Raw genomic sequence first — 25,558 nt, 5'->3', positions numbered from 1 at the left:
TGTGCTCAGATATAGATTTCATAGTTTCAGTAGACCAGTGATTTCTACATGCTGTCCGTTACCACCCCAGCATCTTTTGGCTGGGAGTGTCTGCTGCAGTTTTCCTATCTGTGCATCATCATGGTATGCTGGGTGTTGAGTGGGAGATGACTTGTCTATCTAGGTCATAGGTCATCAGATGAGGAGGAGCTGTGCCTGAAGAGCCCCATCCACATCTAGACTTGACGTAGATGACAAGATCCAGAACTTAAAGCTGATGCTTTAAAAAGATGAAACTTTGGGAAGAGGAGGGGGGAAAGATGGCAGAGCAGTAGAGGACCCTATTTCAACTGGTCCCCGGAATTGAGCTGGATATCTACCAGACCACTCTGAGCACCCACAAAACCAGCCTGAGATGTAAGAAGATCTGGATCTCTACAAACAGAATATCGCAGGCAGTTGGTTTTGAGGTACGAAGTGGAGAGCCGTGATTCTACGGGCAGATATTGGAGGATAAACGGCAGCGGGAGGGTGCCTGGACATGCGGATCCTACACCGCCAGTGAGTGACAGCCTCGCGCGCGCTGCGGACGGGGCACAGACTCGCAGACCAGTAGCATCGGGAAAAGACTTTAGGGCAGCCCCCTGGGTGGAAAACCAGACCGGCGGGGTTGCGCGCACGAGAACCACAGCCCCCCAGACAGAAACCCAGAGCGACGGTCACGCGCACACGAACTGCAGCCTCCGAGACAGAAACCCGGTGCGCTGGGGTCGCGCCGGTGAACTGCAACCCCCAGGGTAGAAACCCCAAGCGTCGGAGTCGAGCACACGCGAACTCCAGTCCCCAGGACAGAAACCTGGAGTGGTGGGGTCGCGCGCGCGAACTGGGAGCGGCTGGTGGTTTTAGAAGCACAAAGGGCAGAGACGTGCCCCAAACTGGAGGCAGGATTGGGAGCACTGCGGAGGGGCGCACAACCCAGGACGCTGCAGTTTATAACAGCACGGACAGAAACGGAGACAGTGTGGCCTGGAGAGCTCACTGAAGAACAGACTGCGGTCTCTCTGCTCTGAGGCAGAGGGTTGGAAACGGTCTCTTATGCTCTGACTTGTGGAAGAGATGCGGAAAGCCACCAGGGAAAGGTGCCAGAGAAAAAAAGCCCCAAAGACTGATTCCCACTGAGCCCATCCCCCGCCACAGGGGCGCAGGGCAACTCCGCCCAAACAGGGTTACCTGAGTAATAGCACGGCAGGGCCCTCCCCCAGAAGACAGGCTGGGAAAACAAGAGGCCAGCAACCCTAAGGTCCCAAGAAAACAGGTGCATCTTGCTTGGGTTCTGGTCAATAATTTGGACTCTCTACATTCCCTCAACCACCCATCAACAGAATGACTTGGAGGAGGAGCCCCTAAAACAGAAAAGACTCAGAGATTATGACTTATGCTGCAGATTTACAAATGGATGCAGATATAACCAAGATGTCGGAGATAGAATTCAGGCTAGCAATTGTGAAGACAATGGCTACAATGGAGAAATCAATTAATGGCAACATAGAGTCTCTAAGGGCAGAAATAAAAGGGGAATTGGCAGAACTTAAAAATGCTATCAATGAGATCCAATCCAATCTAGATAATCTAACAGCTAGGGTAACTGAGGCAGAAGAACGAATAAGCGACCTGGAAGACAATATAATAGATAAAAAGGGAAAAGAGGAGGCCAGGGAAAAACAACTCAGAATCCATGAAAATAGAATCAGAGAAATAAGTGACACCATGAAGCGTTCCAATGTCAGAATAATTGGAATCCCGGGGGAGTGGAGAGAGAGAAAGAGAGGACTAGAAGATGTATCTGAGCAAATCGTAGCTGAGAAGTTCCCTAATCTGGGAATGAAACAAACATTCGAGTCCTAGAGGCAGAGAGGAGCCTCCTAAGATCAAGGAAAACAGGCCAACACCCCGGCATGTAATAGTAAAACTTGCAAATCTTAGGACCAAGGAAACCATCTTAAGGGCAGTTAGGGGGAAGAGATTCCTTACATACAGAGGGAGGAACATCAGAATAACATCAGACCTATCCACAGAGACCTGGCAAGCCAGAAAGGCCTGGCAAGACATATTCAGGGTACTAAATGAGAAGAACATGCAGCCAAGAATACTTTATCTGGCAAGACTTTCATTTAGAATGGATGGAGAGGTGCAGAGCTTCCACGACCAGCAGAAGCTGAAAGAATATGCCACTAAGCTGGCCCTGCAAGAAATATTAAGGGGGGTTCTATAAAAGAAGAAAGACCCCAAGAGTGATATACAACAGAAATTTACAGGGACAATCTATAAAAACAACATCTTCACAGGCAACATGATGACAATTAATTCATCTTTCAGAAATCACTCTCAACGTGAATGGCCTAAATGCTCCCATAAAACGGCACAGGGTTGCAGATTGGATAAAAAGACAGGACCCATCCATGGGGCGCCTGGGTGGCTCAGTCGTTAGGCCTCTGCCTTCAGCTCAGGTCATGATCCCAGGGTTCTGGGATCGAGCCCCTCATCAGGCTCTCTGCTCTGCGGGAGTCCTGCTTCTCCCTCTCCTACTCCTTCTGCTTGTGTTCCCTCTCTCGCTCTCTCGCTCTCTGTCAAATAAATAAAATCTTTAAAAAAAAAAAGGCTTTAAAAAAGACAGGAACCATCCATATGCTGTCTACAAGAGACTCATTTTGAACCTAAAGATACATCCAGACTGAAAGTGAAGGGATGGAGAACCATCTTCCATGCCAGCGGACCTCAAAAGAAAGCTGGGGTAGCAATTCTTATATCAGACAAATTAGATTTTAAACTAAAGTCTGTAATAAGAGACACAGAAGGACACTATATCATTCTTAAAAGGTCTATCCAACAAGAAGATCTAACAATTGTAAATATCTATGCCCCCAACATGGGAGCAGCCATCTACATAAGCCAACTGTTAACCAAAATAAAGAGTCATATTGATAACAATACATTAATTGTAGGAGACCTCAATATTCCACTCTCAGCAATGGACAGATCATCTAAGCAGAAAATCCACTAGGAAACAAGAGCTTTGAATGATACATTGGACCAGATGGACCTCATAGATATTTACAGAACATTCCACCCTAAAACAACAGAATACTCATTCTTCTCGAGCGCACATGGAGCTTTCTCCAGAATAGGCCATATACTGGGTCACAAATCAGGTCTCAACTGATACCAAAAGACTGAGATTATTCCCTGCATATTCTTAGACCACAGTGCTCTAAAACTGGAACTCAATCACAAGAAAAATTTGGCAGAAATTCAAACACTTGGAAGGTAAAGACCACTCTGCTCAAGAACATTTGGGTCAACCAAGAAATCAAAGAAGAACTTAAACAATTCATGGAAACCAATGAGAATGAAAACACATTGGTCCAAAACCTATGGGATACTGCAAAGGCGGTCCTAAGGGGGAAATACATAGCCATCCAAGCCTCACTCAAAAAAATAGAAAAATCCCGAATTCACCAACTAACTCTACACCTTAAAGAACTAGAGAAAAAGCAACAAACAATGCCTAAGCCACGCATTAGAAGAGAAATAATTAAAATTAGAGCAGAAATCAATGAATTAGAAACCAGAAACACAGTAGATCAGATCAAAGAAACTAGAAGTTGGTTCTTTGAAAAAATTAATAAGATTGATAAAGCACTGGCCAGACTTATCCAAAAGAAAAGAGAAAGGACCCAAATTAATAAAATTATGAATGAAAGGGGAGAGATCACGACTAACACCAAGGAAATAGAAACAATTATTAGAAATTATTATCAACAACTATATGCCAATAAACTGAGCAATCTGGATGAAATGGAGGCCTTCCTGGAAACCTATAAGCTGCCAAGACTGAAACATTTAGAAATTGACAACCTGAATAGGCCAATAACAAGTAACGAGATTGAAGCAGTGATCAAAAACCTCCCCAAAAGCAAGAGTCCAGGGCGGGATGGATTCCCTGGGGAATTCTACCAAACATTCAAAGAAGAAATAATACCTATTCTACTGAAGCTGTTTCAAAAAATAGAAACAGAAGGAAAACTTCCAAACTCATTCTATGAGGTCAGCATTACCTTAATCCCCAAACCAGGCAAAGACCCCATCAAAAAGGAGAATTTCAGACCGATATCCCTGATGAATATGGATTCCAAAATCCTCAACAAAATCCTAGCTAATAGGATCCAACAATATATTAAAAGGATCATCCACCACGACCAAGTGGGATTTATCCCTGGGATGCAAGGGTGGTTCAACATTTGCAAATCAATCAATGTGATAGAACACATTAATAAGAGGAGGGAGAAGAACCATATGGTCCTCTCAATTGATGCAGAAAAAGCATTTGACAAAATACAACATCCTTTCCTGATTAAAACTCTCCAGAGTATAGGGATAGAGGGAACATTCCTCAAGTTCATAAAATCCATCTATGAAAAACCCACAGCGAATATCATCCTCAATGGGGAAAAGCTGAGAGCCTTTCCCTTAAGATCAGGAACACGTCAAGGTTGCCCACTCTCACCACTGTTGTTCAACATAGTACTAGAAGTCCTAGCAGCAGCAATCAGAAAAGATAAAGAAATAAAAATATTCAAATTGGCAAAGAAGAAGTCAAACTCTCTCTTTTCGCAGACAACATGATACTTTATGTGGAAAACCCAAATTACTAGAACTCATCCAGCAATTCAGTAATGTGGCAGGATACAAAATTAATGCACAGAAATCAGTTGCTTTCTTACACACTAACAACACAACTGTAGAAAGAGAAATTAAAGAAACGATTCCATTTACAATAGCACCAAAAACCATAAGATACCTCGGAATAAACCTAACCAAAGAGGTAAAGGATCTATACTCTAGGAACTACAAAACACTCATGAAAGAAATTGAAGAAGACACAAAAAGATGGAAAAAATATTCCATGCTCATGGATCGGAAGAATAAATATTGTTAAAATGTCTATGCTACCCAGAGCAATCTATGCTTTCAATGCCATCCCAATCAAAATTCCAATGACATTTTTCAAAGTGCTGGAACAAACAATCCTAAAATTTGTATGGAATCAGAAAAGACCCCGAATTGCCAAGGAAATGTTGAAAAAGAAAAACTAAGCTGGGGTCATCACGTTGCCCAATTTCAAGCTATATTACAAAGCTGTGATCACCAAGACAGCATGGTACTGGCACAAAAACAGACATACAGACCAATGGAACAGAATAGAGAACCCAGATATGGACCCTCAACTCTATAGTCAAATAATCTTTGACAAAGCAGGAAAAACATGCAATGGAATAAAGTCTCTTCAATAAATGGTGCTGGGAAAATTGGACAGCCACATGCAGAAGAATGAAACTCGACCATTCTCTAACACCATTCACAAAGACAAACGCAAAATGGATGAAAGACCTCAATGTGAGGCAGGAATCCATCAAAATCCTAGAGAAGAACATAGGCAGTAACCTCTTTGACATCGCCCACAGCAACTTCTTTCAAGATACATCTCCAAAAGCTAGTGAAAAAAAGCAAAAATGAACTTTTGGGACTTCATCAAGATAAAAAGCTTCTGCACAGCAAAGGAAACAGTCAACAAAACAAAGAGGCAACCCACAGAATGGGAGAAGATATTTGCAAATGACACTACAGATAAAGGGCTGATATCCAAAATCTATAAAGAACTTCTCAAACTCAACACCCAAAAAACAAATAATCAAGTCAAAAAGTGGGCAGACGAGATGAACAGACACTTCTCCAAAGAAGACATACAAATGGCTAACAGACACATGAAAAAATGTTCATCATCATTAGCCATCAGGGAAATTCAAATCAAAACCACATTGAGATACCACCTTACACCAGTTAGAATGGCCAAAATGGACAGGGAAAGAAACAACAAATGTTGGAGAGGTTGTGGAGAAAGGGGAACCCTCTTACACTGTTGGTGGGAATGCAAGTTGGTACAGCCACTTTGGAAAACAGTGTGGATGTTCCTCAAAAATTTAAAAATAGAGCTACCCTATGACCCAGCAATTGCACTACTGGGTATTTACCCCAAAGACACAGAGGTAGTGAAAAGAAGGGCCATATGCACCCCAATGTTCATAGCAGCAATGTCCGCAATAGCCAAACTGTGGAAAGAGCCGAGATGCCCTTCAACAGATGAATGGATAAAGAAGATGTGGTCCATACATACAATGGAATATTACTCAGCCATCAGAAAGGATGAATACCCAACTTTTACATCAACATGGATGGGACTGGAGGAGATTATGTTAAGTGAAATAAGTCAAGCAGAGAAAGTCAATTATCATATGGTTTCACTTATTTGTGGAACATAAGGAATGACATGGAAGACATTAGGAGAAGGAAGGGAAAAATGGGCGGGGGAATTGGAGGGAGAGATGAACCAGGAGAGACCATGAACCTGAGAAACAAACAGGGTTTTAGAGGGGAGGGGAGAGGGGGGACTGGTTAGCCTGGTGATGGGTATTAAGGAGGGCACGTACTGCATGGAGCACTGTATGTTATATGAAAACAATGGATCATGGATCACCACATCAAAAACTAATGATGTATTGTATGGTGACTAACATAACATAATAAAATTTAAAAAAAAAGAAACTTGGGTGAGAGAAAGTGAAAATATTTTGTACAGGGGAGGGATGTGAATTCTTGAGGTAGATTGTTTTCAGAAGATGGCTGCCAGGATTCCTCACAATTGTTGACACATATTCTACTCCTCCAACAAAAGTAGAGTCTGTTCTCCCTTCTGTTGAAACTGGATTGCTGTTTGACTCATTTTAACCAACAAAATATACAAGAGTGCCTGGGGCAGTTATGGGCCCAGCCCTTAAGAGGCCTGGCAGCTTCTGCTTCCAGTCTCTTGCAGCCCTGAAACACTACAGAAGAAGTTCACCTACTCTGACGGAGAGGAGGCCCATCCAGGTGCCAGCCCTCCAGCTAGCCCAGTTGAGGCAATAGACATATAGATGATACTATCTTGGATGTTCTAGCCCACTAAAGCCCTCAGCTAAATGCAGACATAGGATTAACTCCAACAAAACCACATGAAGCAGAAAAGTCACCTAGCTGAGCCAAATCAAAACAAAGAATTTCAAGAAATAACAATTTGTTATCTCAAGCCACAAAGATCTTGAAAATTTTTAAGCAAAAATTGAAAACTGATAAATTGTTTCTTTTCTTTCTTTGTTTACCTGTTATTTAAGAAAAAAAATTTCCAAGATATTATGATATAAATTGTCATAAAGGTAAAATATTAATTTATATTCCTATATATCAGGATACTTAGTGGTATAAACAAAATCCACTTATGCCTAAGTATAAATAGATATTATGTAGCTCTCAAAACTTTCAGAAGAGCCAGATAACTAGGCTTAGAGAATATACAACATAAAACAGTAATAATGTGATATTTATTTTATGTATATTTATATTCTAGGTACTTGATATTTTCTGATATTATTGGAAATACTGTCTTATTAGTTACTTTTTCTAGTGGTTTGCTTTTGGTATAAAACACAGAAGTGACTTTTGTATATTAATCTTCTATCTATCCATATTGCTAAATTTCTCCATTACTGAAACCTTTTTTTTTGTAGTGTTGTTAGGGGTTTCTATGTAAATAATAGTTTCAAATAAAGACAGTTATTCCCTCCTTTCCAATCCTCCTGTGTACAATTTATTTTATTTTCTTATTGTATTTGATGAGACATCAAATATAACATTAGGAAAAAAAGGGGTGATTATATCTTTTCTTTCTCATTTCAAAGAAAACTTTTCTAATATTTTGTCATTAAGGACATCCATCCTTTTTTATTTTAAAGATATTCCTTATGGGGTTAAGGATATTCTCTTCTATTCCTCAAATACCATGAGCTGTGTTTCTTAACTGTAAAAAGATATTTTTTATAACCATTTTCTCTGCATCTGAGATGACTCTGTATATATTTTTTTACTTTTAATTTGTTGATGTGGTAAATTACATTAATACCTTTGGAGTTATGGTTAGTTGACTTTGTAGTATTAGCTGGATACTATTCCCTTCTTTTAATATCTTCAAAAGACATTGTATAAAAAACGGGATAATTTATTGCTTGAAAGTGTGGTAGAAGATACTGTAAAATCATTTAGAACTGGTGGACTTAAATTTTTGTTTGGTGTCTGTGTGTGTTTTGTTTTTGTTTTGTTTTGAGAAATTTTAAATTATGGCTTCAATTTCTTTAATAGTCATAGGACTATATGGGCTTTATGTTTCCTCTAGAGTGAGTTCTGATAGGATATACTTTTAGTAATTTGTTTTGTATGAATCTTAAAAGCTGTCACATTTGGTTATCTGTAGTATTCTTCCACTCTTATTTTTATCTCTACTTTTCCTGTAGGTATTTTTTCTTCTTCATTCAGTATAATGAATTCAATTCCCTATATTTTTGTCTTCTCTCTCTCCCCATCGATTTTACTACAGCTTTACCTATTGTATTAGTTTCTTATTGTTTGTTTGTTTGTTTGAAAGATCCAACTTTTGGTTTTGTTGATCTTCTTTGTTTCATAATTTCTTTTCTATTTCATTCTTTGCACTCCTATTTTTATTGTCTCTTTCCTTCTTATTTCTTTGGTTTTATTCCAATATTAATGTCCAAAGCTATAAATTTCTTCAAAAGCATTGCATTTGTTGTATCCAAAGACTTAGATGTTTAGTGTTTGCAACATGATTTATTTCTAAGAATTTTATAATTTCCATTATAATTGCTTCTTGGGTCAGGTGACTTTTAGCAGTCTATTTTTTTAAGAAATGAAGAGTTTTTTTGTTATTAACTTCTAACTTAAAATGTATTGTGATCAGAGATCATAATACGTATGACAGCTTTTTTTTGTAGTATGTTGAGGCTTTCTTGTCAAGTAATTTATCAGTTTGATAAGTATTTGTGTGTTCTCAAAAAAAAAAAATAGGAGTATTCACAATAGCCAAGGTATAGAAACAACCTAATTTAAATATCTATTGATGGATGAACATATAAAAAATATATATATACACATACAATACACACATATGTATACATATATGTGTACATGCATATATACACATACATATGTATATACATATATATACACACACACAGTGGAATATTATTCAGCCTTAAAAAAGGAAATCCTGTTATTTATGACAACATGGATGAATCTGGAGGGCATTATGCTAAGTGAAATAAGCCAGACAAATACAAAAATACAAATACAAAGAAAAAAAAGTCAAACTCATAGAAGCAGAAAGTAGAAAGGTGGTTGCCCGAAGCTGGGATGCAGGGGGAGGACATAGAAAGGGGTTGGTAAAGGGTACAAATTTCCAGTTTTGAGATGAATAATTTCTGAGGATCTAATGTATAACATTAAATAGTGATTAAAACTAGTAACATTATATTGTGTAATTAAAATTTGCTAAGTGAGTAGAACTTAAATGTTCTTAACCTGAAAAAAGGTAACCATGTGAAGTGATGGATATGTAAATAAAGTTAATGGGAAGAAGCCTTTCACAATATATACACATACCAAATTATCACATGATACATTTTATATAGCTCTCAATTTTATTTGTCAATTATACCTCAATAAAGGGAAAAAAGAAAAGAAAGGACTTAGAAACATCAAACTTGACATTTTTTTTTCTGTTTAATCAATCAATAATTGAGAGAAATGTGTTGAAATCTCTCATTACAGTGACAATTCATCAATTTATCTCTCTAGTTTTGTCAATTTTTCTTTATTTATTTAGAAGCTATTTCATTAAATTCATCATTGTTTTAAAATGCCATTGTTTAAAATATCTTTTTGAATGACTAAAATGTTTTTGTTTTAGCATCCTTAGTAATTCCTTTTTTTTTAATTTTTGGACATCAGTGTGATTTGCATTTTTTCATATCATAGTGATTGACTAAGTCTGAGCTTCAGGCCCATGCCTGGAATAAGGCTAGTATGGATAAGTAAGGGAGGATGGATGTTTTCCTAATGGAAATTAGGAATTCTGTTAAAGGCACTAAATAAATATAACAATCTCTACACTAAATTCAGGCATCTTTTTACATCTTTGGTACTACATTCTTTGTCCAGGGTCCCTCCTTCCTTGGAATTAGAAACCATATTTAAGTGCAACATGGCCTATACAACTTTTATTTCTGGATCTGCACTTAAGTGGGATGATCTGAGGCGAGTTGCGGTAAGAACTGGTTCTTTTTCTTCTTCTAGTTTCCCTAAGCTGCAACAATTAAGATCATAAAATGCATTGCTCTTTCAAGAGTATTACTCCAGATGCTTAAATTGGAGGAAAATAAGACTTCCTCAATTTTAAAAACTAATCATAAAGGAAATGTAGTAATTGGTCTCTAAATCCTCCTTGACAGATATCAAGCAGAACTCACTGTTTACATACATTTATTTATTTCACTAAATTCTCTATCTAATGCAGTTTTATTTTATCAGTCTAAAAATTCTGAAAAAGTTATGGACAGCAGAAGTGTGTTTAATCTTACCATCCAAGTAGGATCATTACCCGATGACAGATTTCCTAACTTTTTCTAAACACACTAATATGCCTTCTGATAGGAGAAACATGAAGGAAAATAGCAGAAATCCCATTAAGCCTGGGAAGAAAAATAATGAGCAAAATCTAACCATCTAGACAGCTTTCAACTAAGATCAAAGCCAGTTTCACCCCATGTTTTAGGTTTCACAGAATCATATAAACTTAGGGCTTCAGTTTTTAGAATCAGAGATCTATAAAGTTAACATAAAGAATTGAAATAGAAAATGACAGACTCAGAATAAGCTTTCTCTTTCCCACAAGTCGGTATTACAAGAGCCACTTCAATAATTTTCTAGATCCTTAAGATTCAGAATCCACAAATATTGAATGCTTACTTTGGCCCAAACATACTTCCAGTTCCCCCATTCTTTGCTGTCCTGAACACATAAATATACAGGCAGTTGCTTAAAAACTTGAGTTTGGACAATAGGAAAAATATAAGTATGTACTTTCTCCATTTTAAAGCAGTCTTGCATCTTTGTTAGAGACCGTTACAGCATCTACAGGACTCTGATCCTGGTGTAAAGACATCCTCATCACAACTCCTTCCCAAGAGTGTTCTCTTTCTTATGGGAAATTTTATGATAAAACCATAGGAAAAACCAGAGGGGGCACAGTAGAGCATTTCCCATGTAATTAACAAGGTGGCTGCTGTTTAATCTTGAAGAATAGGTGGAATCTGCAGAAGCATGCCTGATTATAGCCAACCCTTTGTGTAGTGATTCCCATGCTGAAGACACTTCAAACATTATGAGGTAAGAACCTGGTACTTTGTTTTATATACTTCAATGTGGATTTTATTTCTACCTCTTTTAAAATAAAGCCAGTTCAATGGACTAAAGAGGAGAAGACATCATCTGTCACAGCACTAGGTTCATCCTATTCAAGGTTTCTGCCTTTTTTTTTTTCTCCCAGAGGCTGTGAAGATGTAGGAACAAGGAAGTAAAAAATAGAGTATTCTAAGTATCTCTGTGCTTCTCCACATACTTTCCTAAAGTTTCATATGGATACTAACTATTTAAATTGAAAAGGCAAGCATACAAATAACTGATACCTGTTCAGATAACACCATTATAAATAACATCTTTAACCAACAAAAAATAAAGATGCCATTTGTGATTGGTGAGCCCTGTTAGTAGACTTTACTTATTGGGGTTTTTCCTCCAGTAGTTCTGCTGAAATATTGTGTATCATTTGGTATAATGTGTTTGTGATTATTGGAAAGTATCTTCAAGATGACTAGAGTTGGGTTAACCGCCTTTAACTATGAGCTATCTATGAGCAGGAGCTTGACTTGTAGTAATAGCTTCAAACTATCATTGTGATGGCAATGGCATTGTGCCTAACCCAGATGAACTCCTGGTCCCTAGAGCATAGTAAACATGCATAGCTAAAGGTGATCCTACAAATAGCAAGAAACAGTTGAGAATGTATGCTCTGCATAATACAGTGCATATGAGATAGACCTTAGTTTCTTAATATGTATAATGAGAAAGTTGAATAAGATAGTCTGTGAGCTGTTTCGTGTTATGGACAGAAATTCGATCTCTGTTTTTTTTTTCCTGTAATTACTGTGTTTGAGTTTGAAGGCTAAAATATATGAAACTATTTCCTCCTCAAGAATTGGTTCCAGAAGACCACAGTCTCCTAGTACCAAGAGTTGACCTTTTCCTAGATTTCATTTACTGAATCACTAAAACAATAGCACTGTTTACTGTGTATGTTATTAAACAGAACATTTTTAGAAAACAACATAACAGTAAATTTTATGTATTGTTTTATTATGCTTACCCACATATCAGTTTAATTCTGAAATTAATTATATCGCAAAGCCATTGAATATGGCACATCACTGATGAGCATATTTGTTATTTATGTAGGGTTCTCTCTATCAAGAACTATAACCCTAATACCAGAATCATCATACAGATACTTCAATCCCATAACAAGGTATGGTAACATTCTAGTCTATCTGTTATCTTCCTCTTTTAGTCTATGGAGTTAAATGACTTATTTCATCTAAGTAATAAAACATTAATTTCTATAATTAATAGACCTATAGCTCTACACTCAAAAAGTTTTTTTCCAATTACAGGTGAAATTTGGAGTCTCATTAAGATTGTTAATCACTTAGGGGGACCTGGGTGGCTCAGTCAGTTGAGCGTCAAACTCTTGGTTTCAGCTCAGGTCATGATCTCAAGGTCCTGGGATTGAGCCCCACATCAGGCTCCATGCTCAGTAGGGAGTCTGCTTGAGGATTCTCTCCCTCCCCCCACTCATGTTCTCCCTCTCTTGAAAAAATAAATCTTTTAAAAAAATTGTTAATCACTTAAAAATGTAAATTCATAAAGAAGTATAGTTTCATACTTTAACAGCTGCTGCCTGAGAGTCCAACTTCCAGTCCACCTGAATCTAGGTGCTGAGATCCTTTCCTTTGGGACATTGACAGCTCTGGGCATACCCTCAACTACTGGGAGCCCCTAAAAATTAATTAGTCTGATTAGACAATCACAAAGGTTTGAGAGACAACCAGAAGCTATGTCAGGGTTGAACAATAAGGTTCAACTCCTACACAAGGCCATTTCTTCTAAACTGGGTGAGGTGGCTGTTTTATCTAATGTAGGATTTCAGGGGAAATGAAGAAAGAGAGGAATATATTCTAAATGAAAGAATAAGATAAGGCCTCGAAAAAAGACCTTAATGAGACAGAGATGAATGACTTACATAATAGAGAGTTCAAAACAGTCATAAAGATGCTCACTGAGCTAGGGCGAAGAATGGATGAAGAAAGTGAAAACTTCAACAAAGAGATGGAATAATAAGAAAGTACCAAAAAGAAGTCACAGAGCTGAGGAATTTAATAACTGAATCAAAAAATACAATAGAGGGGTTCAACAGCAGACTAGATGATGCAGAAGAATCAGCAAACTTGAAGACAGGGTAGTGGGACGCACCTAACCAGACTAGTAAAAAGAAAAAAGAATGAAATGAGTGGAGATAGCTTAAGGGACAATGTCAATTGTATTATAGGGGTCCCAGAAGGAGAAAACAAAAGAAAGGGACAGAAAACTTATGTGAAGAAATAGTGACTGAATACTTCCCTAACCTGGGGAAGAAAACAGACATCCACATCCAGGAAACAGAGAGAATTCCAAATAAGATGAAGTAAAGAGACCCACACTAAGACTCATAATCAAAGCATCAAACGCTAAAGACAATGAGAGAATCTTAAAGTCAGCAAGAGAAAAACAACTTGTAACGTATAAGGGAACTACCATGGGGTACCTGGGTGGCTCAGTTGGTTAAGCATCTGCCTTGGCTCAGGTCCTAATCCTGGGGTCCTGGGGTGAGAGTCCTTAGGCTCTCTGCTCAGCAGGGAGCCTGCTTCTCCCTCTCCCTCTGCCTGCTGCTTCCCCAACTTGTGCTCTCTCTCTGTCAAATAAATAAAATCTTAAAAAGAAAAAAAAAAAAAAGGTAACCACCATAATACTACTTACCAGATTTTTTAGCAAAAACTTCACAGACCAGAAGGAAATGACCCAATCTATTCAAAGTACTGAAAGAAATTTAAAAAAAGACTGCCAACCCTGAGTACTCTTATCTGGCAGTGTTGTCCTGCAGAATCAACAGAGTTTTCCATACAAGCAAAATCTAGAGGAGTTCATCATGACTAGGACTACTTTACAAGAAATGTTAGAGAAACTTCTTTTTTTTTTTTTTAAAGATTTTATTTATTTATTTATTTGACAGAGAGAGACACAGTGAGAGAGGGAACATAAGCAGGGGGAGTGGGGGAAGGAGAAGCAGGCTTCCCGCCGAGCAGGGAGCCTGATGTGGACTCGATCCCAGGATCCTGGGATCATGACCTGAGCTGAAGGCAAACGCTTAACGACTGAGCCATCCAGGCGCCCTAGAGAAACTTCTTAAAACTGAAAGGAAAGGGCATCAATTACTAACAGGAAAAGATATAGAATTATACATCTCAATGGCAAAGGCAAATGCATCATAAAATTCAGAATAATCTAATGTTGTAAAGGTGGATTAATCACTCATGAAGCTAGTATGAAGGTTAAAAGAAAAAAGTAGTAAAAGTAACTATAACTGTGATTCTTAGTGAGGGCTACACAAGGCCAGAAGCTATAGATTGTGATATCAAAAATAAAATGTGGGAGGGGGGATAAAAATGTAGTTTTAGAATGTCATCAAATTTAAGTATAGATTGTTATAAAAATGAGTTATATAAACCTCATAGTAACCATAAAGGAAAAACCTATAGTAGATACACAACAAGTGAAGAGAAAGGACTCTAAGATCTACAGAAACTCATCAAATCACAAAGGAAGAGAGCAAGAGAAGAAGAAAGGAACAGAGGATTTACAAAACAGCCAGAAAAAAATTAACAAATGACAATAGATACATACCTATCAATAATTACTTTAAATATAGATAGACTAAAGTCTCCATTTATATTTAAAGAAAAGGGGATATATATATATAAAAAAATAAAATATATATAATATATAATAAATATATAAAATATATGCTATAAATATAATGGAATTTTGTTCAGCCATAAAAAAGGAAATTCTGCATTTTCTACAGTACAGGTGGGCCTTGAGGGAATTATGCTAAGTGTAGTAAGTCAGAGAAGGACAAATACCATATGATTTCCTTCATATATGGTACTTTAACAATTAAAAAAAAGGGGGGCACCTGGGTGGCTCAGTCGTTAAGCGTCTGACCCAATTTTGCAACTCTTACAATTTTTGTTTTAAAAAATGGGAGCAGTAGACCACTCACAATTTTTTTAAAAGCTGAATTTGTTCTTATCACTTCCACTGGCGTGGGCACAATAAATGCTTTCAAGTAAATGCTTTCAAATAAATGCAAGAAAGACGTCCATTCAGAAAAAAAAAACTTTGAATTGTATTTCTTCTTAATGTCTGACCTACTTTCTACCATGGAACAGGTTTTTCTGCCAAAGATCCCCAGCTGGAACTGGAATACCGGAGACAACATCATCTGCTTTGCCGAGTTAAAACTTGGCTTCATCGCCCAAGGCTGTCTGGTGCCAGGCTTGTGCACCTTTCTAACGTCTCTATTTGTTGAACAAAACAAAAAGGTGACCTTGTAAATTGTTGTTGAATCTTGGCTTTTTCCCCATATCCTTACATGTTAGGATCAGAAATAGAAAAAAAAATTGAGGAAGGCAAGAAGGCCCCAAGAAATGAGATCTGACTTCCACTTGAACTATGAGAGGATTGAGAGGTCTAGACGGAAGTCCCAGGTACTGCACTGGCCTTGAAGAAGTTATTGATCTTATTCTTGTGTAAGAATATTTATCTGCAAAATAGAAATCATAGCTTTGCTTCCTACCTGTAGTCTACAATGTTATGATTATAAAGGTAGAAATACTTTGAGTTATTGAAAGCAGAAATATAAATAAAAATAAAGGTTATATTATTAGTGGTAAAATCATATATTTAAATATAAATTAAATACATAATAATTGATAAATAATAAATATATTCATTGACCAAGTAACAATTAAAATCTAATTTTTCAGGTTATTTTGGGGACATTCTATACAGTAATAACAATAGTCACCACATATTGAGTACCTACTATGTCACTCATTTTAAATATATTACGTTTCCCTTTGATAATATTTCAAGGTAGAATCCCAGTAATGGGTCACTGAAGCTAACTAACTTGATCGTATAGTGAAGTTAATGAGTTGCAGAGGTAGAATTGTCTGACCTAATGTCTTACCACTATGCTTGATGCCTGTCGGTTTTAGGTATCTACTCACAATCTCCCACATCAGGTCCTTTGATACCTTTGAGACAAAATAAGTGGTTCAAGGGGACTGTTGGGACGACTGCTATAGCACAAAGTACAGCCTTTGAAATGCCACCCACATGAAATGTTCCAGGAAAGGTTCCAACCCTTAGCTGGACCCAGTATCGCATTGTCCAGAGGCTCTCCAGAGAGTGACCTTTCCTCTCCATTTATTAGGAGTCTACATATGCCTTCTCTTATATTCAATTTCCCTCTTGGCCTTCCTTTACACTTTATTTCCTTCATTAATAAATTTAAAAAATTTTTACATCTTTTTTGGTTTTGTCCCTGGTACTATCTAAAACAAAACAAAACCAAAACAAACAAACAAACAAACAGCAAAAAAAAAATATGAAAGATGCTCTGGTCAGCAAAATGCTAGCTGGAAAAGACGGAATTCTTCTGTAATTCCTTCTGTGAATGTGAGGAAATATCATACACAGATAAATAGAGATGACCATCAGGCAGTAGGAAATGAGCCTTGATGCTGCTATAATGAACCTGCCTTAGCCTTCTCTTCCTGCTCACTGTGTATGGCCTTGATAATGCTTGTGAGGAAATTGTCTCTGCCTGTGCTGTGTACTTAGAAAGTGCAAGATAACTGTTCTACCAGATTGTTATACATGTATACATGTACAGTGACTTGCTTTGGCTCTCATGGAGTCTCCAGCCAAGACAATGGAATTTGTAAACTGTCACCACTCTGGGGGTTTGAATCCATCACTTTTCACCAAGTCTCAAGGACAGGGATGTTTGAGAGGGTGCTTCCAAAACGTTAATTGTGCATACAAATCCCCTGGGAGTCTGGTTAAAATGCAGATTCTGATTCCAGAAGTCTGAATGGGGCTTCATTTCTGAAAAAATCTCCCGGGGTGTCCAGGCTGCTGGTCTATGGACACTTTAAAGACTGGAAAACATTAACAAGAGTGAATGATAGTCGTATCATAGTATATACAGTCTACATAGTAACAAGATAACATCCATCGTGATGACTCTGATTTTCATCTCCTTGGCTGAAGAAAGTAAATGGAATGAGAGCTCTCTATGAAGACTTCATGTCTTTCATGGAAATAGAGGAGGAAGAAATTTAAAACTAACCCTATATTATGTTGTTGTTCTTTCTGTGTAATCTAAAGTTGTAACCATCTCACTGAAGATGGTCATCTGTCAATATTCATCATAAGAAGGCTTTTGGGGGGTGCTTGGGTGGCTCAGTCAGTTGAGCAGCTGCCTACAGCCCAGGTCATGATCCCAGGGTCCTGGGATTGTGTCCCTCATCGGGCTCCTTGCTCAGCAGGAGCCTGCTTCTCCGTCTCCCTCTGCTTGCCACTCCCTCGCTTGTTCTCTCTCTCTCTCTCTCTGTCAAATAAATAAATAAATAATCTTAAAATTAAAAAAAGAAGACTTTTGGGATATAAGAATTGTGAGAGATTTGTGGTTACAATAATTTTTTTTTTTTTTTGGAAGTGAAGTCTAAAACCCACTTTCAGAAATCCTAAACTAGGCAAGGACAGGGTAAGATTTTTTTAATGCTATACTCATAGCTCTGGTGTTTTAGATTCTGTAATAAACAATTAACTTAGGATTAACAGCTAGGACTCCAGTGTCTTATGATTGAATTTTCTTGAATTAGACACTTACTTTCTCTGTCAGTTTCTGCATCAGTAAAATGAGAGTTATTCATCTCCTAACCTGATTTTTCTAAGTATTACATTAATATCTGTAAAACTTCCAAGTACTCAGATTCAAGACCTTGGATCAATGCTATGTGTTTCAACTATATTAATTATATGGTGAGAAATTATAGTCCAAAAAGCATTTCCAGTTGTGTTAGGCTTAAACTTAGATTAGATCTACACCAACTGACATACTTGAGCTCCCTGATTCTACTATCTAAATCCAAAATCCATCTTATCATCCTGTTTCCCTTTCTGATCTTTAAAAAATGAACACAGTAAGGCATCTCCATTTCTATCATTTTTTTGCCCTCTTTCAAAAACTGAAACATTTACATTAGAAGCAGTAAGCCCATTTTTTTAGTTATGGGGACTTGAACAGGGGCTCCCAGTGAAGTGAGTGCTCTCAATAGAGAAATTTAAGAAAGTGGGTGGGAGAAGATAGGAGATTCAGCTGAATCTTGGAAAGGGGATTGCAGGGCAAGTGCCCGGATTGCTTGATACAAGTAGTCCTTTTTTGTAAGGCAGGATGTGTGTGTGTGTGTGTGTGTGTGTGTGTGTGTTGTGTTGTGTTTTCTAAACCACAGGCTGGCCATCTGAGGAGTATTTCTGAACCGGCCTTAACCCTCCACAGCCAAAGTGTTTCAGAGCTTATAGAAATTCCAGACATTCACCTGGGATTCTGGGCTTTAAGAGGAGCCTGCCCTTCCTCATCAGAGCAGTGTGGTGGGGTCTCATGGCAGCAGATGGGGGGAGAATGATGAGAATGAATGGAGAGCATAACAAAATTCTGAGTTCTTACACAAATATCAGAGACGAGTTACCCAACAGGCCACATCCCCTACAGGCTGTATTTAGCCTTTTTGAGAGATATCCTTCTCCCTCTCATCTCCCTTTTCTCTAGAAACCTACTGCTGTCCCTGATTTTTATATTCTCGTTTCCATTTATCAAGATGGCTCTTTAAGTTCATTTGAAGCTATGAAGAGTTCTGATACTGGGCAGATGCCTTGAATGTTTTTTCTTTGTGGTGTATGGCTAGTCAATAGAAAACTTAATATGTTTAAAAAAAATCTTGAACAGCCATATCTATGGAGGGACAACTTAGATTCCATATTATCCTTCTCTTACTGTTACTGACTCAAAAACCAGTCTACCTTGCTGAAATTATAAGGAGAAGAATTCCAGTTTCCAGCAAGGAGTCTTGAATGCCATCTGGGAAGAAATCAAGTCATGATACTTTCACTTCATTCTGAACTCTCTAGTGTAAATAGTTGAGGTATATGGTAGAATTTTAGCTCTGCCTTTGACGTTTTTTCAGTTAACCACTAGGACAAATCTCCGTTCTATGACCTAAGCACAATGGGTGCTGGTTTGCTGCTTAGCAGGATATACAACTTGAATTATAACATCCCTTATTCCATATCAGTGTGCTACATGTGGCATGATTATGTATTCCAGGTTTCTCCTAAACAGCCCTGGCAAAAATATTTCTTTAATGGCCTGAAGAACAAAATCCTGACTCAACGTCTCTCTGATGACTTTGCTGGAATGAGTTTTCCTGAAGTTTCCCGGTAAGTTAAGAGAAATACTTTCCTCTTTCTTCATGCAATGATATTCTTTCAACAATGTTCACTGGGGGGCCACTGTGGGCCAGGCTCCATGATAAACACTGAAGGTGTAAGAATAAACAAGTCTGTATCTCTGCAATTTAGAAGATTGTAGTCTATGTGGGACAATTTCATATCTGTCACAGACATACTTTAGAATGGTTTCACTTACATTTGGGAGGCTCTTCCTCTGCTGAGGTACTAATGTCTTCCCAGGCACAGAGCACACAGTATTGGTCATATTCTTATAAATTAGCACCCTGCTATCCTCTTTCCTCACAATTACTTGTCTTCCTTCCTAGGCTCTGTTTTGTGAAGATGGGACTCATGCTGATAGCCATCGAACACAAATCCATGTTTCATGGTTACTGGTACCAATGAGACTTTGAATCTCTTCAGTTTTTTAAAGGAGAATCTTTATGATTAAGACTTTTCCAAAAATGCAGCCATAACTAAACTTTTGCCTTTTGTTGAGAGCCAGCCTGTTGGGCACCCGGTCTGCTATGGTGCACTTGGTACTGTCTCTAATGATTGGGGTTAGAATCTAATGATTGGTGTTAGAATGGTTACCCTAGTGGGTAGACAGGTGCTTTGCCTTTGTTCCCACAGCCCTCCCCAAATTCTCTTTCATAAGCAGGGGAGAGAAGAAATGGTCACCTTCTCAGATCTGTTCCTTTTAATTTATTACTAGATCTTGTAAGTCTTGACCATGAAATAGTACTATGAAAAGAATTATGACAAAAAATGCTCCCACCAACTGTAGCTTTAGAAACTAAGCTACAAAATATGGCAAAATGGGAATTTCGCCTACCGGACAAAGTCTGCTATTGGTAGGGTAGATAAAAGAAAGAAGCAACATTATTAGAACATTGGAATTTCTTGAGAACCCATAATGGATAATGCGAGAAGTAAGATAATTTATCATGTAATAAAAAAGAAAATCCAGGAAAAACAGCGAATTAGCTACAATGATATACATAGAGAGAAAAAATGCTGAAAAATAAGAAAAACTGAGGGATTAAATGGAATGGGGAACAAGAAAGACTATTATATTGGCTTATGTATGATTTTTAGTAGAAAACTAAGTTGAATTAAATTGGAATCAACAGACTAAATTCTGATCTTGATTATGACTCACTAGCTCCGTGGTGTTGGAGAAACATCTATTCTCTGGGAAATGAGGAAGTCATGTTAATACCTGAGACCCTTTCTAGCTCTAAAACTGACCTTATCAGGAGCCTTAGAATTATAGGGAAATAGTCAAAATTCAACAAGTTTGAATGATACCAGATGGACTACAAAGGAACAATTTTATATGAAATTTTGGAAAGAAGAAAAATCGAAGTAGACATTTTACAAAATATATCTGGGCAAAAGAAGTCAGTGGGGTACTGTACAAAGGAAGTCACTAAGGAGAGGATAACAAATAGTATTGTCTGGCTGGCTGAATTCTATTTAACAATCCTGCCGTGCTCAAGAAAATCTCAGAATCTAAATCTGTGCACAAATGGTCTCTCTGCCAGAAATAGATCACCATAAAAAGGATGGAGTCTTAGAACCATAAGCCAGGCATTTTGGGTTTTAGACTGGCCCAGAACTTGGCCTTCAGCAACATGGACTGTGGAATGGAATTATTTGCAAAGCTTTAAAGGCATATAGATTCCAAAATCCCACTCTGAATTTTACAAAATCAAAATCTGGAAGGGTGGGACAAGAGAATTTTTAAAGTCCCCATGATATAGTCAGTTTTTTCACTGGTATTTGTAAACTACTGCACCAAATGCTCTTGAGATCCTTTCTAATTTTAGCATCCTAGATTTCTTTAAACTTCATTAGGATGACTATGGGACTTCGCAGACTAGAAACACAAACATTTATTAGGCAACTAATTTCCACATATATTCAAGATATCCTGATGCTGTTTAGTACCTAGCACATATGTACCCCTAATGAAAGAGGAACCTGATACAAATTACGTTTAACTTTGGTTTCTCACCGAAGAGTCAGGTGAATTAAAAAGATTAAATCCTGATTTGGATAATAACAGTCTTTTACATGATTGCTAGTTCATGACCAACAGTGCTACAGCACTTCACTTACATAAATTCTTGAATCTCTACAACAATGGGTACAATTCTTAGTCCCATTTTACAGAGCAGGAAGATGATGCCCAGAAAAGTTAAATAATTTTCCCAAACTCACATCAGTCCCAAGTGGCAGAGCCAGCATCTGAACTCAGCATGACTCTGGGGGTGGTGATTCTGATCACTATGTTGTACTAAATCTACCACAGCCATAAGTGGAAGGAAAATAGGGCATCTCAGTGGCTGGGGTTTAAACTAGTATACAGAAAAACTGGAGGGGAAACCCATCTGTTCTTACCTTTTATTTTCTCTTCTAACTGATACACTTGAACAGACTTTAAAACTTGGAAAAGCCCAGGCCGCCTGGGTGGCTTAGTTAAGCATCCAACTCTTGATTTCAGCTCAGGTCATGATCTCAGGGATGTGAAATGGAGCGCCACATCAGGCTCCAAGCTAGGTGAAGCTTGCTTAAGATTCTCTCTCTCCCTCTGCCCCTCCCCCTGCTTATGTGCTCATGCTCTCTCTCTCCTCTCTCTCAAATAAATAAGTAAATAAATATTTTAAAAAACTTGGAAAGGCCTTTGACAATCATAAGGATTTGTCTTGGGGAATAATTTATCATCTGCTAAGAGATAAAGCTGGATCTGACCCTAGTCAGATAATGTTCTAAGTTTGTTCCAGTAGCGAACATTATCTAGAGAGCAACTGGCCATGATCTATGAAGAGGATATCAAGCCAGTTTGGAAAAATCTTCAAAGGGAGTTCACCTCTTCTTTCAAATACAACCACAGCTATTATTGTGACTGTATCTTCATAACTAAATATTTAATATGAGTTCAGAGGACACTCCTTTAAAAATAAGAGATACGAAGATACAACTAAGTTTATGCTTGCAAGCTAGTGAACATCAGCCAATGATACTGGGGTGGGGGCACGAATCCGTGTTCTTTTCCTTTCAAAGTTAAAAGCATTTATTCTGCTCATTAGTATCAGTCAGTAAACATTTGGAAAATGCCATCCAATGTCTCAGATAATAAACTACCTGAATACAGGGGCGCCTGGGTGGCTCAGTCGTTAAGCGTCTGCCTTCAGCTCAGGTCATGATCCCAGGGTCCCCGCATCAGGCTCCCTGCTCCGTGGGAAGCCTGCTTCTCCCTCTCCCACTCCCCCTTCTTGTGTTCCCTCTCTCACTGTCTCTCTCTCTGTCTAATAAATTAAAAAAATTTTTTTTTAAATAAAATAAACTACCTCAATACACCCTCAACCCAGCTACTCAGCATCTTTCTACTCTTGACGTAGTGTGGAAGAGATTTTGTGGTACAACCCTTTTTATTTTTGTAAGGCTCTTACACTCACAAGTTACTTTGGAGTACCCTAACAACAGAATAACTTTGCCAAAATTAAGACTTGACTTCTTTCCAGTGTTAATATGAAAGGAGTGTTTTAAGGGAGTAAAGGAGTACTTTTACCATGAGCAAATGAAGTGATGGTAGTTTCAAGGTTATAAGACCTCATCGTGTTGGAGGTCTGAATTTAAGGTAATAAAAATGGGATAGCCTGACAAACATAGGAATAAATGTGAGGAATTCAAATAGTCGTAATATAGTACTGCATCAAGGAGTATCATGGGTGAAATTTGTAAGATGTCATTTTCAAACACACAAACCATGTGGAAAGAGAACATCAAAGTGTTCATACAGAATAGAAACAATTCATGTGGTTCCTGATCTCAGAAATCTGGCAATCAAGATAGAAAAAAAAATGAAGTCAAAAGAAATATGCAAATTCAAAAACTGCATAGGCAAATAAAAGGAACTTTTGAATCCAGCTGGTTAACTAGACATAATTTAATTTTAAAGGGCAAGTAGCCTAAGGATAAACACCACTACTATGACCATAAGACTTGGAACCATGTGGCCATGGCATTGGGTAGCCTTAATTAGCAAGGCTTCGTGCATCTGAGTTGATTTAACCATTTCAGATTCAAAATACAGTCCAGGGAGGAGCTCACCCTTAGCTCAGCTGTGTGCAGCTCAGCAATCATGTTGTGACCTTACTCTCTTCTGGATATTTAGCACCAATCAAAGATATATAATCAAATGCGGTTTTTCTACTGTGTTTGGCAGTAAAAGGAGATGGACTCTTATTAACTCTACAATTTAGAGAATCCATTGGTAATGACAGAATGAAACAACAAATATTGCCACAGAAATTAAAGGGGACAATTACTGTATTTTTATTTTCTGTTTCCAGTGGTCTGCTACTAAATCCACCTGCACAAGTTAGGCTGCGTAAGAACACACTAGGATTCTTTATTGCTGAATCTACAAAGGAAGTCATAAGGTAATTTTTTTATTACTTTATGGGGAGAAAGTCCTAAAGCAAATGCAACTTAATGGCAGACAAACTGAGTCAGCACCATGCTTCCTTAGTGTTAAGCTTCATATAAGTCATTCTTGATTTGCTTTCATTGTCCAGAGCCTCCTTTTATTGTGCCAACTGTCACAGTGATATCTTTGCTCCTGAGCTAATTGGAAAATGTAGCTGCAAAGCCAAGAGCCATCGACACTTCCCAGGTAACTGCACTTTATATCTGGTTGCCCTCAACCCAGCTTCTTGGGGCATGGCCAAAGAAAGAGGAGAAGTTCTATCTCTTAAAAGATAATACCCATTTGAACTTGGCCAAGAAGTGGCAGATATTTCCCCAAACTGGGCATACAAGACCTGAGAATCAGTCTTGTAGAGCTGGAAGAAATCTTGCTAGGTATCTAGTTAGACTTCTTCACAGGCCAAGCAAATGAGTACCGAAAGAGATTCAATGATGTTCAAAGTCAAGGGCCAATTGGAGGCACCCCCCAACTCAATACCAGACCTGCTGACTTTCAGCCCATTGCTTTGCACTCCATCACAATGGTCTTCCCATCTTCAGTCTCAAAGGCAGCCTGTATCTGACTGCTTGGTTGGCCACAAAGCTACCTCATGACCACTTTTTTAAAAAAAAATTTTTATTGAGCTATGTTTATTTGACAACATTGTGTAAATTTAAGGTGTGCTATATATTGATTTATTTATATTGCAATATGGTTGCCACTCTAGTGTTAGCTAACACTTCTATTTTGTCACATAATTATCATTTCTCCTAGTGCTGGGAACAGTACCATTCCTTAAGTACTCTGTCTACTGAATGGATTGTAGGGGATTTAAAATATACTCATTCTGACACAGTGATGAGGAAATGTAATTTTTTCTCTTGTCTCTAATTGAACTCAATAGCTTACCAACAACCTTACCCTAGAACAGCAAAAGAGAAATTGTCTCAAGCCTTCATGATAACTTCTTCTCCTATAGTTTAAAACTTAGTCTCTTCCAAGTACTTTAAGATTCTATGGGTAAAATCCTAGTGTTTCAGCATTTAAACTTAATTCAAAATTTGAATTTCCTATCAGGACTATTCTTATCTCTAAGGTACTTATTCTTTTCTTCTTCCCAGTATTATATTTAAATGTAGGAGTAAATTTGCTCAACATCATGGTTATTGGGTTTTTGTTTGTGGTTTTTTTTTTTTTTTGAGAGTTAGAGAGCAAGCATGAGGGGAGGGTGGGGAGAAGGGCAGAGGGAGAGGGAGAGGGAGAGAGAGAATCTTAAGCAGACTCCACACCCAGTGTGGAGCCCCACTTGGGGTTTGATCTACCAACCCTGAGATCATGACCTGAGTCTAAATCAAGAGTTGGACACTTAAC

The 25,558-nt window shown here is 37.9% G+C and overlaps 1 protein-coding gene across 1 annotated transcript in view; it reads left to right on the top strand.

The window, feature by feature from the left end:
- KCNU1 (potassium calcium-activated channel subfamily U member 1) overlaps positions 1-25,558 on the top strand; it is a 175,942-nt gene that overhangs the window by 41,124 nt on the left and 109,260 nt on the right. The window contains 8 exon segments of the mRNA XM_064584047.1: positions 10,138-10,243; positions 11,282-11,364; positions 12,490-12,559; positions 15,579-15,731; positions 19,586-19,698; positions 20,037-20,105; positions 24,072-24,161; positions 24,297-24,394. Of these exon segments, the coding sequence (XP_064440117.1) occupies positions 10,138-10,243; positions 11,282-11,364; positions 12,490-12,559; positions 15,579-15,731; positions 19,586-19,698; positions 20,037-20,105; positions 24,072-24,161; positions 24,297-24,394 (782 nt within the window).

Source organism: Mirounga angustirostris, unplaced genomic scaffold (genome assembly GCF_029215605.1).
Source record: "Mirounga angustirostris isolate CCGP_5_RB_7025 unplaced genomic scaffold, mMirAng1.0.hap1 SCAF_2, whole genome shotgun sequence".
NCBI lineage: Eukaryota > Metazoa > Chordata > Mammalia > Carnivora > Phocidae > Mirounga > Mirounga angustirostris.
Note: the sequence above shows the minus strand (reverse complement) of the source record. Positions and strands in the feature narration are given on the sequence as shown.